The 15,467-nt window shown below is 41.4% G+C and overlaps 1 protein-coding gene across 1 annotated transcript in view; it reads right to left on the bottom strand.

Annotated features, from left to right (window-relative positions):
- Nucleotides 1–619: 619 nt before the first annotated feature.
- Nucleotides 620–15,467, bottom strand: part of HSF2BP (heat shock transcription factor 2 binding protein) — a 31,184-nt gene continuing 16,336 nt past the window's right edge. The window contains exons 7-8 of the mRNA XM_054165928.1: nt 9,923–10,026; nt 620–842 (exon numbers count right to left, since the gene is read on the bottom strand). Of these exons, the coding sequence (XP_054021903.1) occupies nt 634–842; nt 9,923–10,026 (313 nt within the window). The 3' untranslated portion in view covers nt 620–633. The remainder of the gene's footprint in view (nt 843–9,922; nt 10,027–15,467) is intronic.

Genomic DNA, 15,467 nt, shown 5'->3' with positions numbered 1-15,467 from the left:
CCCTTTTTTCCAGCATTTTTGCAAAAACACAAAGGCTCAGTTTCCAGCATGCCTGGCAGCCACAGGCAGGGTCAGCTTGCACTCTGAGGGAAACTGAAGGCAAATTTTGAAAGCAGAATCCATCACACGCTCAAGAATTTAATGTTTCTTTTATTAGAATAGAAGAAGACAGGTGAGAAATAACAACAATAAAACTGGAACTCGGGATGCATTCTAAGACAGCAGAGTCAGGAAAAGCAACAAAGTTTTCCTCACAGTATCACGGTAATTCTTAAGGATGGACCCCTGCAATGAATTATGTGCCATCAATGAATGAGAATACTTTACTCCCTATATATGGCAAACAGACAACACAACCTGGATCATCGTGGAAACCCATTATAAACAAAATCCTACTCAAAGAAATTAGGCCTGCCCCATCCCTACCACATCACCTAAGGTTATATTTGGGCACTTAAAACCCAGCACGTTTTCCCAAGTACTATTTCAGTTGAGTTACCTAATTTCTGAGAAGGATTTTGCCAAAGGACCTTAGGCACAGGGTTTGTTTTTTACCCCCAATCAGGTCCATCTCCAACAACTCTTGCAGCGTAAAAACACAGGAAAGACACAAGAGCTCGGTGTCGTGGAGTTCTATGCTTCATACTCAAGTATTTTAAGATCTTCAAGTAGTTCTTTTGCAAGTGTCTGCAGATCTGCATTGCGGCTCTTGGACAGCGCAACGATACGCTGAAACGGCAAAGTATCTCGCATCTCAGAGGCTGCCTTGGCTAGCACTTCCGGCTCCAGGATCACAGACTGGAGGAGCCGCAGAGCATGCAGACAAACTTCTGCATCTGGGTCTAAAAGTGGGGGGAGGGAGGGGAAAAAAAATAATACAATGCTTATTAGAAATGAGCCCCCAAAAAAGCAGCATTAAAGCTCTATGGTGCCATTCCTCACAGCCCACCAGGCAGGCAGAGAATAACTAAAGTTTCATCAGTCACAGTTGCTGTTTTGGTGCTGGCTGGCTCTAGAAATCAGAACCTGAAATCAATGTCTTTGCCTTTCTCAGCAGCTTGTGCTCAGCAGTGTTTGGGAGGGAGAGATAACCAGTCTCTTGCTTTTCAGACGTTGAAAATGTTATAAATCAAGGAGGGTATCACCTCGAATTTTTCCAGTGTCCAAGACGCACTGTTGGATGCAATCTGAATGGAGAGCAAAACAAGCTACACCCCATGGCTGTTCAGACTTAGAAAACAAACAGGCCAACTAATCCAATCCACAGTAAGTAACAAGGCTTTTCTTTCTTTTTTTTTTTGCTATATAAGCCCTTGGATTTCTTCAAAACTCAATAAAACATTACCCTTTATAAAACCTTTCTGGTAACCACGTATTAACCTTCCAAGGGTTTAATTCAGTCTACACAACATTGAAATGGGTACCGAAGCCAAGCACTGCTGCTTAGGAATGTGTCAGACAAACGCAGCGACTGACTGACTTAAGCTAGGAAGACACATAATAAATAATTCTACTGTTAACAACACAAGATGTATTTTTAATTACTTAAATATTAGGAGCATTATATCTTAAGCACTCCCAAGAGCCCATTTGCATTTCGCTGTTTATAGGTTTAGCGGAAGCGCCTGGTAGAAATTCCCCCCTTTTTGCACTTCTCTACTCTGCACATTCGAAATGAAAATGTGCAACATATTTTTGTGGCTGAGGCAGTTATTTGTTCCACGTGCTATGCATTTTTCATGTGTTTCTTGTTAACATATTTAGTCTTCAGCAACCTTTTAATAAAGTGTTATGCAGAAATGTTGAGAATAATTAATTCAAATTGCTTTGTGCACAAAACCATCAGAGAGCTAAATCTCACTGAAGGAGCAGTGACAGACCACACTGTACTGAGTTTGAAGGACACATTTGGTGGGCTGAGGCAAGTTCTTTGAATCACAGAAACAGGTGAGAAAAGACCCTCAGGATCACCAAGTCCAACCAATAACCCTACTCTACAAGGTTCAGCCCTAAACCAGATTCCCTAGCACATCTTTAAACACATCCAGGGTTGGTGACTCAACCACCTCCCTGGGCAGCACATTCCAATGCCTGACCACTCCTTCTGTGAAAATTTTTTTCCTCATGTCCAGTCTAAACCTGCCCAGTCACTGCTTGAGGCCATTCCCCCTTGTTCTATCACTGATTACCTGTGAGAAGAGACCAGCACCAGCCTCTCCTTTCAGGTAGCTGTAGAGAACAATGAGGTCTCCCCTCAGCCTCCTTTTCTTTTCCTGGCTTATTAAATACCTAACACTGGTGACTTGAGAAAGGACTAAGGAGAATTATTCATTAAAGCATAAAGGGAAATGTTGAAAGCACCCAGAGGAGAAAATGGAATGTGATGGACAGTGAAGAGGACTATGTCTTTATGCATGAAACTGACTGTTCAGATGGGAAATTTTAAGTAAATGGCCAAAGTACAGCATTAAAGAATGTGACATCTGATCTACACCCACAAGACAGGCACTCTCTCTCTTTTACTCCATTTCCCATCATGAGTGAGATCATGCCTGCAATACTGTGTCCAGTTTTGGGCTCCCCAGTTCAAGAGAGACAGGGACCTCCTGGAGAGTCCAACAGATAGCCTTGAAGATGATCAGGGGACTTGAGCATCTCCCCTGTGAAGAGAGACTGAGATCCCTGGGGCTGTTTAGTCTTGAGAAGAGAATACTAAGAAGGGATGTCATCAACATCTACAAGTATCTGAGGGGTGGTGCACAGTAATAAGACAAGGAACAATGGATAGAAACTTGAAGGTTTCGCCACCTCAACATGAGACGTGTAGGTGTCTGCTACCTTACCTTTTCTTCCCTATTTAAAACATAAAACTCTTAAGAAAGGAATTCTGCTGTCTCCTGAGAAACTATAATCTGAAGACACAGCAATTGTCCAGACCCAAAGAAGAAAACTAATTTTCTCTTTTTCTGTGCAACAAGAATCCTAGTCATCTGGCATAGTGGGCAACTTTAGACATTCAAATCAGCATTGGGAGGAAAAAAAAAATAGTTTCAGTGTTGCACACTCCACAGGAATGGTCATACCTATAGCACAACCACTCCTATGCCTGCCACCTAGGCCACGGGTTCTTTGGAGCCTATTACCATCATCACCTCCAGCAGTACCAGCCCATGCAACTCTCGCAGCAATGAGCAGTTAGCTGTAACTCATGGAGAAACACTGCGTCACAGCCAGCATAACTTTATGGCCAACTTCCTGGGCAGCAACACTTCAGTGAATCCTTCTGAAAACACCTGGGTGCATGTTAAATTTTCTAGATTTAGTCAAACCTAATCAAAATATGACCAAATGGCCTTAAAATCATCCTCCCATTCCTTCCACTTTTGTCTTCATGCCTGCTAGTGGTTCTTTCATAACTGATTTTTCCCCCCCCCAAATATAATGTTCAAACTCTGCACCTATCACCTGCCCTTTTCTCTGTATTATTCTACATTTATTCTCTGGAAATAGCAGCTACAAACCATACCCCAAATAGGCAAGAAAAAAGAAGCTCTTCAGAGTAAAAATCTATGTAGTTCATTACCATCTTCCTCCATGTGACATTATTCCTCCACGAAATAAAGCCATTAACACATTTAATGGCTCGCAGTACTGCTGGGAAGCTTCATATATGTAAGATGCTTTAAATACCTGGATGAAAAGTGCTTTGTTATTAAACCTGTTACAGGCATCTATGTTACTATTATCTGCTAGTGTTAAAAGACCATACAAAGTAAAGAATTGATCAGGGAAGAAGCATTAGCAGGGGACCCAGCAAAATTAGGATCTGTAGGAGATCGGGACATTATTTTCAGCTTGATGAGCAGGAACATTTTCCAGTAACAGCCAAGAGGTTCTAGGAAAGAATCTCCATCAGGAACCAGGAAAACTTAACGGCTTGAGTCACTCAAACGAAGAACAGATTAGACACTTGGGCATACAGCAAAGGAAGGAAATGATCCTGCACCAGAAGATGACTTAATATGCATTTAACCTCTGATTGCCACTGTTTTGCATGTATCCTGAGATGCTTCAAGTTAAACAAATACATATGTCTTAAAATACACTCCCTCAGGATTACATGTGGTTTTGAGAACACTGCCTACTATGGATAATCATGTTGTCTAAGAGGATTTTTAAAGTAATACCCCAGAAGTCTTCCTAGAGATATTTTTTTTTCCTGAAAGCCTTGTCTAAAGAATGCTCAGAAGAAATCTAAGGAATCAGCATTACGTTTATTTTAATACACTCCAGATTTAGTTATTTCTACACCAGCTGAGTAACATTGTGTTTGGATGAGATCAAAAAAGAAACCCACCCTTTAGCTGTAATCAAATCACTGTATCACATCCTCCCAACAACCAGCGCACGTATCAACTCAAATTTCAAAACCACGACTGTTATTTCTGGGGAACAGGGGAAGGAATCGAGCTGCTTGCCTCAGTGGAGGATGACAAAGGTAGTGCAAGCCTACCACCATCACAAAATGCTGATGCAATTTTAACGTGTTGAAACTGCTGGAGCCTTGCTGACGCTCTTCTAGCTACCAGCACTACCGTTTGATGTCACTGGCTTTCAGTCAGTGACAAAAGCAACTGATAGCGTGGACAGATCTTAGTCACATCTGTCATTAGCAGCATGCTCTCAGATGAACTGTTCCCCACGGGGACATTTAAGTAATTGCATTACATCAATGCTAAACAGCTTATCTACAATTGGCTCTCAGTTGTGTGAACTCTATTTAGACGTGCCCATACCATTCCCGGGCCACCTGAATGCAAGATTTATTGCTGGCAAGCTGTTTACAGCTATGTGTGTACAAGAGCAGGATTTCAAAAGCTTCCAGCTTTTACAGCTTGTTGCTGTAAATGTCACTCAATTCAATTACTGTCTGATTTTAGCATGAAGGGGCAACCTGACACTCCCCTGTCCTTGTTATGAACCTGTCAGACTACCTACACTCACAGTGTGTCTCACTGCAAGAGCCAGGGCCGCAGCCTGCCCCACCTAAGATCTCTTAGTGTTGCCAGTGATGACAGGGCAGCTGCAGACTGTTTTCCAGACGTTTGGTTTACACTGACAGGTCTGAGGCGACAAGAAGTGTTGCAATAAAGCCTCTATGTGGGGAAGGAGCAGGGAGAACACCATGGTAGAAACAAAGACTAAACTCTGCTGCCGCAGTTCTTACAGAGTGAAGTGTGCTTTATCTCTGTAACGTATTTGCTGCAGCCCCTGTATCACAGCTTCAGCCCTCTTCCCTGGCCAGGTAGCTGCTCTCACATGGAGTTCAGATAACCACTCTCCTACAAACACTGCTTGTCATGCTTTTATCAGAGAAATACTTGAGAAAGACTCCCAGGGTCCAGACTGAAGCAGCAACTGGGGGCCAATTTGCCTGACTGCCTGAGTGAAAAGGAGCTTGCACAGACATCATTTTCCAGCAGGTAATTTGTGGGTGAGCTGTTAGATACATTGTCTGGCTCCCATCAAGCCCAGCTTAGGCTTCTGAGGATTCCCACAGTAGCTACTGTACAAGATTAACCATGTAAGAACAAACCAATGGTTTACAGTGAGAAATGCTTTTACCAGAGTTCAGGTTCCTGGCACACACAGAAAAGGAGAAACACTGTGCTCTTCGGGGGAACATCAGTTTGCACGTCTGTAGTTAGGTAGGGTAAGGACCCAGCCAAGAAATTCCCCGCTCAGATGACATGGATGGCCACACCACACCCAGCTGGGGTTTCATCTGGGCAAGTATCATTTGCAGCAGCTGCTTAGAAAAGAGTACGGAAAAGGGCAAGCGTTCAGCGAGACTTCCCCCAGCCACTCTCCCAGCCTCCCAGCTAACTACGGTTCAGGGACGTTCTGCGTCAGAGCTGACATCTTTACATTTCAGAAAATGCATGTGGCCTTACAGGGAAAGGAGGACAATCCTCCCTTTAAGACTAATTTCACAGCCTGAAGAGTATGAAACTTGTGTACATGGAAGTCTGTTGACTGATTTACAAACCAAAATTTCTTCTCACACGGCCATCAGCTTATAAATAGGGGTGTTCTGTTTGTCCAGATGTCTCTTAAATAACATGCTGCCATGCAAATAACCTGCATTTTCAAAACCTCTCACAGCCATAACCAATTCAAACAGAGAAGCGAGGCATTACAAACCTTCAGGGTTAGTCATGAAAAGCAAATATTGAAGGCTGCAAGCAGCATTAGCAAAATGAAATGTGCTGCATACAGGCATTTATAATAGAGACCGTCATCTGCAAAGAATTTGGATAAACAAGGTTAGATTGCTGTGTGGAACCGTGATGAAGGAAACTAAAGGGCAAGACCTAAAACCAGTCATACTTCTCCGTGTTGTCTTTTGTTTAATGGAGTACCTGGAGCAATTTCCCAGCTACACATGAGAAATGTCACTGACATAATGTCCCTGAAACCCACACTTCCTGCTGTATCCTAGGAGGGCAATTTTTTAAAATGCATTCAAAGAAAAGTGGGGAAAACCCACGATCAAGATACAGGACAGTAGCCTGTAAAACAGCCCAGAACAACAAAGAGCCTTGACCCATTTTCTCCAGCACCCATTTGTTGGCAGATGTTCTGTATGATCAAAAATGAAAAGTGTAAATCGAGTTTTTATCATCAATACCTTCTGACTCTTCAGCAGATCCTTGGCAGAGAAAAGTCCCAGTCCACCTCTTCGTAATTACAGAATGAAAGCCTTAAAGCCTTACTGCATCTACAGATGTAAACCACCAGCAAAAAATATTGACACATCTACCCAAAATTCAAACATCCACAGATTGCATCGGGTTGGAAGGGACCCTAATTATATAATTTCTTAAATTATTGCTGAGGTCAGGGCTTCTTTAAACCTGAAAGTTATCCAAAACCCTTAGTCAAGACATCAGCAAAAGGACAGCAGCTGATGGAGCAAACTAAAGCTGCCTATTTCCTCCAAGATGGGAACAGCTGCTCAGCACACAAATGTGCTCCACAAGAACAGAGCTGTACTGATCCCACAAGCTGCTCCATAGCCACAAATCCAAGTCGTCACTCCTGTGTTTTATGCTGGCATCAGGCTGGGAAGGCATAGGTAGGCATAGCTGATACCTACACAAGAATACAAGAGCTACACATAAGCTATCAAGGTATTTTCTTCAGTAACCAGTTGCTTATTAAAGGGTGCCCATCTTTCAGTCAGAGCTTAAAAAGGCAGTAGAGAAAAGAACAAAAAGATAGCCCACCTCATAAGGTGCTGGAAGGACAGTAATCTGCATTCCCTTCAAAGTGTGTCAAACATCCGGTTTTCACCTATTATCAGTACAGCCTCCAGCAGAAAGAGCTATTAGGAATTCTTGTTAGTGAGTGTGAAGTCATACTGGCTAGTCCAAATTTTCTAGAGTCAGTAGGACAGATGAAGCCTCTTTGCTGTTAACATTCTTACTCCACTAGAAATCTTTAAGAGATTTTGACTCCTTATTCTTAATACCCACCTATTCATTGTCAAGACATATTTCTGTCTTGTCAAAAAGACAACCTGAATCAAATCCCTCCTTGCTTGAGATACAACAAAGGGAAACAAAGTAAATTAATTATTTGCTCCCCTCACTTAATGGGAAGGACATTCTTAAGGGCACAAGAAGTTTGGGTGGAGACTGAGAATTCATAGAAGGAATCTGAGAGATTTACCAGGTTCATATTAACCAGTGGGAGAAAAATGGCCTTGATTTATAGGCTGAGCTCACAGAAAGTGGTAGATTTGACAATGGAAAAACAAACAGGATGATTCTCTGAAAATATTTTAAAAGTCATGAAGATGATTTCTGGGGCCTCTCTTAGTGGGAATGCTGAGAGAGGCTTGCAGAACTGTGGAAAGATGAATTATCTCATAAGCCTTAATCAAAACAATCTCTGAAACAGCTTCCTGGAGGAAAGCAGCACATACTGCCAGCAGTGCATAGTGCCCTACTCTCTTGTCTGGAAAAAACCTTGAAAGACCTTGTGATGTAGCAGCTTCAGGTGTTTATAAGCTGAATCATGACTAACAGAAGTTGAAGATGCCGGCCACAGAAATGAGAGAGGAACAAAAGCAGAAAGAAGCTACCAAGTTTTGCAAGTTGAAGCATTTTGAAACAGACTCAATATAGAGAAAGCTACAGTGATGTCATACAAAATCATGGCAGTAAGATCAGATGTTAGATCTAACCTCTTATCTGGTACACAAATCACTCAGCCACACCCCTTGACAGTAAGCAAACTTCTTCAGAAGTCAGAAATCTGAACCACAGATGTGATTTATCTGAGGATCTCTCCTTTGCTGTATTTGAAGAACTTTATTATCAAGAAGTGAAGGAATTAGCTATGCCCACCCTTTCTTCTATGACAGCCATACAGAGTTAACACTTAAAATACAGAATAGCCACTCCACTTTTTATTTCTATTAGCAGCTGCAAATTCATCGTAACTGTGCCACATGTCATCCTTTTAAGTGACCTAGGACCAGTCAGCTGCATCAAACAATCAGCTTCTTTGTTTTATCATAACATTTAGAAGGGTGTATTTTGGAACTCAGACAGGGGGTTTGAAGGTGTTTTGTGTTGTTTGGGTAGTTGGTTTTGGTGGTTTTTTTTGCTAGAACAGCTAAGTATATATTAGCCAAATACAAAGCAAAAAGGAGTATCTGGACTAACATGTTAGAATTCCTAAACACAACAGGACAAAGGACCATGTACCCAGAGTTCCCCAAGAGTACATTTTTTCTCAAACTATTTCAGAAAAATACAATAAAATGGGTGTTCTCCAAGAGTTTTACACAGATTACTTGGTTTGCTCAGATTTCAGAACAGCAAGTCACGAATTACTTGGTGAAAAGCATAAATACCTATGTTTTTCTGTAAAAGAGCTGAGGGAAGTGTAAGCAATACAAGTAGCTTCCAGGTTACCAGCCCAAATCAAAACTTTTCCAAAACTTCAGCCTGAAATTGCTTCCTTGAAAAATCAGATGGCACCTTTCTCATTTCAGCTACTGTTAGTACTCACTAGTAGTACTACAACAGGGTTTTGCATAGCAGCAGTGTTGAGGTGACTAACCTCCCTAGTCTTATGAACTGCACACCAAAATCTTCTCACATACAAGACACAAAAGCTTGACACAGCCAAGACAGATGAACTCCAGGAGTAGTTCACAGGAAGGGCAGTGTCATGGCTCTATCCTTACTGTTGTCCTCATTGTCCTTTACAAGCTGTGCGCACAGCTGCCAGCCAAGTCCAACACACACTGACAACGTCAATCTCTGCTGGCTCCTACGCAGGGATTTGAAGCCTCTGAAAAAGCAGAGCCTTGATGTCATTCATGTACCTGACAGTGGCAACAGAAGTCCTTGATGTCCTTGAAGTCCTGCACTGGCCAAAGGCAAAGCTGGGAATAGTACTCGAGCCCTGCAAGCTCAAATCCTATTAGAGCACAAGGCCCCTCTTCAGCTGCAGAAGGGATCACTTTTGTCAAAGGAGAGTGCAGTTACAGAGGTTGGCTTCTTCCCCCCAGACACCTCAGAACACAGCTACATTTTCTTTTGTTAAATAGTAGTGATCTGACACCAACTTTAAAATAAACCCTGAGGGGAAACTGTGTGTGAAAACACAGGTAGCTTTTTCAATCTGCTTCATCAAATGCTTCCATTGCCTATTTTTAATTCTGTCACCCATAAATTTTGTATTAATGGAATACTACATAGCTATTTGTCCTTTTTGTTTGTTTTAATCTGACAAAAACCATAATCACATTACAGATAAAAATGTCTGCATTTTTATTTGCAACACCTACTGCCAATCTATAGTCCCTGAAGTCACAGTTTGCAAACTCCTTAGAGCAACTCACCATTCAGTAACCACCAAAGCAAAGGAATAAACCGGGGATTTTCACTGATGTACTTCAAGCCTTTCATGTTGATACTCACATTGTAAAGTGACATCAGCATTAGCCTAGAATTGAAAGAAAGAAACATATTACATCCTTTGATTTCTTCGCATGTGTTGGCATCTTTTGCTATCTATGCCGAGCATGTACTGATGCAGGAACCTAGTCTAACAATTTATGGTTTTATAAAAGAGACAAGGCTCATATATAAGCAATGCTGTACAAAACCTTGTCTCTGCTGTTAAATCATTTATACTGAACATCTAGACAAACATCCCATGTGAGAGTAAGAAAGTCTCATCAAACTCCGTAAGATGCATCACGTGGGATACGCAAGCCCGGGGCTTGGCTTCATGTGACCACACAACCGACACAACAGAGCTTTTGGAGACAATCCCTACTGGGCAGACAATAATCTCACTAAGCTGTTTGCCCTGACACATAAAAGGACCACTAGGAAACACAGCAAGCAAGACTATATACAGAGTACTAGAGACAACGTCAAAGCCTCTGCTCCATGGGTTGTGCCATGAAATGTTTCTATGCACTGACCATCAAGTCAGCTGAGAAGCAGACGCATCGCTTACGCTATCCTCTTTCAAGCATCCTCTTATCCCTCCTGCCAACAGGAACAGATGCAAAGCATAGCCAGCACACAGCAAACACCAGTGTAGCCTCTCTCCACTGGCAGGGAAGTTGCTATGTCTACAGAAGCATTTGAAAGAAGAGGACAGGACTTAAGGAGGGAAAAGGGAGGTATTAGTAGTTACAGATCACCAGAGCTCTCTCTCCTAGGCTGGACTTGTCTCTTCAGCTGTGGGTGCAAAGCAGAGAACTGGCTTGCTCTGCCTGTTCTCCAGCCCCTTGCAGTCAGGCAGCAGCCTATGACTTGGCTACTGAGCAATAGACAGCTTTAAAGAAACCTGCTTGTCTTGTAAAATGTCATCAAGGATTTTCCTATTTACTCTGCCTTCAGGAATCTGGATTGATTATGTTCAATGGAAATGTTCAATGGAAATACTTGTTTGTTGTTGTTTTTAAATCAGTAACACTGGAATTCAATTTGGCTGTAAACTGTGCTCATACCTTAGCATAGATTAACACCAGGATAACACAGGACAAATAGTACTCTCACCTGTACTGCTTCAAAATCGTTTCCAAGAAAACATTTGGGCACACTGAAAGCCATTTTAAAATTGTATTTATATAGTTTGCTCTTTTATTATGGTTGTTGCAAGAGGGCAGAACCTGTAACCTACCTTCCAGGTAACAGTCTATGGTCTAGCAACTAAAAAACATTTCCTTCATTGAGAACTGAAAAAAACCACCCACCCCAAGATAAGATCCCATACCAACTAAAAGCAAGACTCTCCCCCGCATATCCATGAGTAAATGACACAATAAAATACACATAGTAAGTACATGCTCACTTCAGCCCACATTTTCAAGGGCTTCCAAACCAGCATCTCCTAATTTATCAGGAAGATTATTAATCATTCTGGAGCTCATACACATGAGGTTATAAATTAAATCCAAGTCTCAACTTTTCTACAGAGAGAAAACCAGTTAGACTGGAGAAGGCTCTGCATTTTGAAGGACTGCTCTAGGCTGTCAGTCCCACTGAAGGTACTCCAAACATGAAAGGCTTCAAGATGCTCAGTAACTTGCAAAATCTGATAGCTATCAGAGAAAGTAGGTTTGACTACAGGTACCTCCTCAGCCTTAGCCATCACAGAACTGAGGTAATGTTTTAAGGTTCAGGAAGCTACATGCAGAAATGGCAGCTCTGCCTCTTTAAGCAGATAAAATGCCTGGGTCAAAATTTAATTTTAGGTGCTTTCAACTGTCTGGTGCTTTCAACAAGTATGGTAACTTGGGGTACAAAACCAGTCTCCCTGTCTGAAGCTATTCAGAACAATCTCTAGTTTATAGGTTTGGTGGATAAACGTTTTTCAGCTAAACATGCTGAAAGGAGGGATACACTCTGGAGTCAGAAGTCATCTTACAAATTCCTTCACCCTTCTGGTGATGTCCTCCTGCCCTGTCTTTATACAGATCATCTTTAGAGCTGTGGAGCAGCTGAGTGGATCAGGCATCAGTGGCACTTTGTGATGTGCTATGATGGATGCTATTATGTTGGGGGTTTTAAAATTTCTTTTCAAAGATGATAACACTCAAGTCAATATTGTGCACAACTGGAAGGTGTATAAGCAGAGCTCCTACAACATTTATGGAACAGGTCATCAAACCTTTTCATAGCTGGGTGCCAGGCTGCATACAAAACAATTAGAGAGAAACAGGAATGGGCTGGAACATTCTCCTCTGTTCTGAGGCCAGCTTGGCTGCTGCTACATCTCCCGACTGCGATAAACCTGCACGTCACTGCACTGCCACCATTTCCAAACAAAAGGGAAATCACATTATTCCAAAAGCACTTCACACTTCACATCCTAGTCTCATAGTTTAAGCTACTATGTCACCAGCAGACTCTCAAATGTTTCCATCCATACCTTCAGAAAGCAGGGAAAAGAAGGAGCCCATTGCAGCCTAACCTGAGTTGTAAGAAATGTAACTTCTATTATGTGCTGCACCACCCTAAGTTTGATTACTTGGCTCTTAAGCACTATGAAGAATAAATAGCAGATTATTAAGTCTCCTGCATCAATGGCCACTGACAACCAATAAAGGGTGCTGGGAAACTGAAACTGCAGATTGTAAAGCCCATACACCACTTCTCATACAGACTTTGCAACTCTTAGTTGGCTTCCAGAATCCAAGTCCTGACAAAACAGCACAACCATAATTACCTATGATCAGAATGAGAACAATCAATAAGTGAACAGTATCTTATAATGGAAACTGTTAACTTTGCTTGACAACACCTTTAATCCTTAATCTGTTTGACACCTGCAGTTAGAAACAAAGTGACGTAAACAGACACTGCTATGTTTGTGTTTTTATTTCGCTTATTTGCTTTGTGCAGGCAAGAGGGACAGATGGTGGTAATCCAGGGAGTGTGGTGGTTTTGGAATGTCAGAAGTAACCCACCCCACAAGCCAATATAGTAGCATGTTACTACTAATCAAACTCACTCACCTGACCTAAAGCTAAAAGCATTTCCAGGCTCTTTATAGAACCTTCACCACTAGTACTTGCAGATTTCTTTTGCAATAATGATTGCAAAAGTGCTTAATGAAGCAAAACTGGCACACAGTTACTGGATAGGCAATATTTTCTGTTGGTTTGTGGTGGGGTTTTTTTTTTGGTTGGTTGGTTCTTTTTTGTGGTTTGGTGTTTTGTTTTGTGGTTGGGGTTTTTTGGGTGGGTTTTTTGGTGGTGGTTGGGTGGGTTGAGTTTTGGTTTTGTTTTTTAATATGGAAGGCTTTTTAATTATGCACTTCACAGTCTTCCCATTTAGGTAAGTCCAATTTAATTAACATCATGTACTACTATATCTGACAATGCTTTCTTTAAAATCCAGAACTAAAAGCACAGCTAAAGCCCCTTCTCATCTGCTTAATACATGGGATTAGTAAATAAAATGTACTAATTCATAGTACATAACATGTACTAATACATACTAAAGTGCATCTCTTTACTTGGCTAAGTTCAACTGCTACATAAGCAAAGCTGAATATTCCTAATATTTTAATTATAGCTATGAATAATTGTGTAAATGTTTGACTGCCTAACAGTCACAAATGTTGAGCAAACCTTACAAGAAGAAAGCTTAAAAGTCTTCCACACTGCTGCTATTTCAGAAAGGCAAAGACAGCCATGTGGTTGCAGTTCCAGCACTTCTGTAGATGCCTTGGATGTATTTATTACATACTCATGGGCTAGAATGGGTATTGCAGCAGTGCTGGAATCAAATGACAGCTTTTCCCTGTAAATTTTTTACTTATATACTAGTACAAGTAAAACACAGGATTGCTAGAACCAGAAGAGGAAAGAGAACTCCTCTCTTTATCAGCTTACATTGTTTTATACTGCTGTGCCTAGAATTAGACTCACAGTTTCCCCTGATCTGTCACACAACAAAGAAAAGTACTTTCAAAAATAAAAGCTAGAAGAGAATTATAAAAATCTCAAAACCAAGCAAAGGACAAACACAGCCTTGACAATAATAAGTCTTCTTTTTTCCCCTTTAACTGACTGAATTTTAAATTGATGATGATGCCCTTCCATGTAATACCATGATGATGATTTGAGAAAAACACACTGAATTTCCAAAGTAACATACAGACACACTTTTGGCCATGAGGTATAGTTTTAAAAATGTGTCTGTCTGTACTTCAGTGTGTGTGCTTAAATGTTATTTATGACTCCACAGTCTAGCTATACATAACTGAAATCTTACTATAATTCATTTAACTATCACATCCTTATCTCACAATTGTCGTTCATGTTGTACTGCCTTCTGTTCCTTATGCTAGAGAGCAAAGGGAGTTCTCCAGGCACATGCCCTAATGAAAATGTTGATTATTTAAGATTAATCAGCAACTAAAACACTTTACATGCAGCAAACAACTCACAAGCAAACAAATTAACCCCCAAAAATCCTTCTTTAGTGGGCTGGGAGAGTGCAAAATTCCCCACAAAAGGACAGGAAAGCAATCCAGCGTTAGCAATGGGTTTTAAGAATTAAACAGTGACAAGACACAGAGGGAGCTCACAGACAAAAAAGAACCTGGCCATGAACATGGATGGCAAACAGGGAGGAAGCATTTTTCATTAAAACATTTGAGCAAATTAGGATCCATTATTCCATGCTAAGGCCATGAAGAGAAGGGGTTGGTCTCTTCTCCCAGGCAACCAGCACCAGAACAAGGGGGGACAGTCTCAAGCTGCACCAGGGGAGGTTTAGACTCAAAGTGAGGAGAAAGTTCTTCACTGAGCGAGTCATTCGTCATTGGAATGGGCTGCCCGGGGAGGTGGTGGAGTCACCGTCCCTGGAGGTGTTCAAGAGGAGACTGGACGTGGCACTTGGTGCCATGGTCTGGTCGTGAGGTCTACCGAGACAGGTTGGACTCAATGATCCTTGGGGTCTCTTCCAACCTTGGTGATACTGTGAGATCTCCTTTTTTCACACTTACTCTAATGTCATGATCTAGTTGTTTTGATTTGTTTTGTTTTTAAATCAAGTGGCAAGTTAGAGTAAGAAAAAAGCCCTGTTGGTTCTGTGGAGTATCAGAAAACACCATCACTGCATTGAGTTTAAGCTACTGTAACATATGCTTAACGCTTCTCTCTTATCAACCTTGTGCCACCTCTTTTTTTTAAGCTTCACTCAATTTGTTAGCCTAAGAGGCTGGCTCCTGTCGAATCCCTTGCTACTTCATGGGATTGTTTTATGTATATTTTATCAGTATTGCTGTATGGCAGCCAAGTTTATATCACCATTTGTAATTCTTCTGCAAAGCAGCCAGATTTTGAAATATGATTAAAAAACCCATAAGTCAATTCAAAAGGAAGGCTCTCAAATCCAATTACATTGTCCAATTAC

The sequence above is a fragment of the Dryobates pubescens genome, chromosome 12 (genome assembly GCF_014839835.1).
Source record: "Dryobates pubescens isolate bDryPub1 chromosome 12, bDryPub1.pri, whole genome shotgun sequence".
NCBI lineage: Eukaryota > Metazoa > Chordata > Aves > Piciformes > Picidae > Dryobates > Dryobates pubescens.
This window is presented reverse-complemented; position numbering and strand designations above follow the sequence as displayed.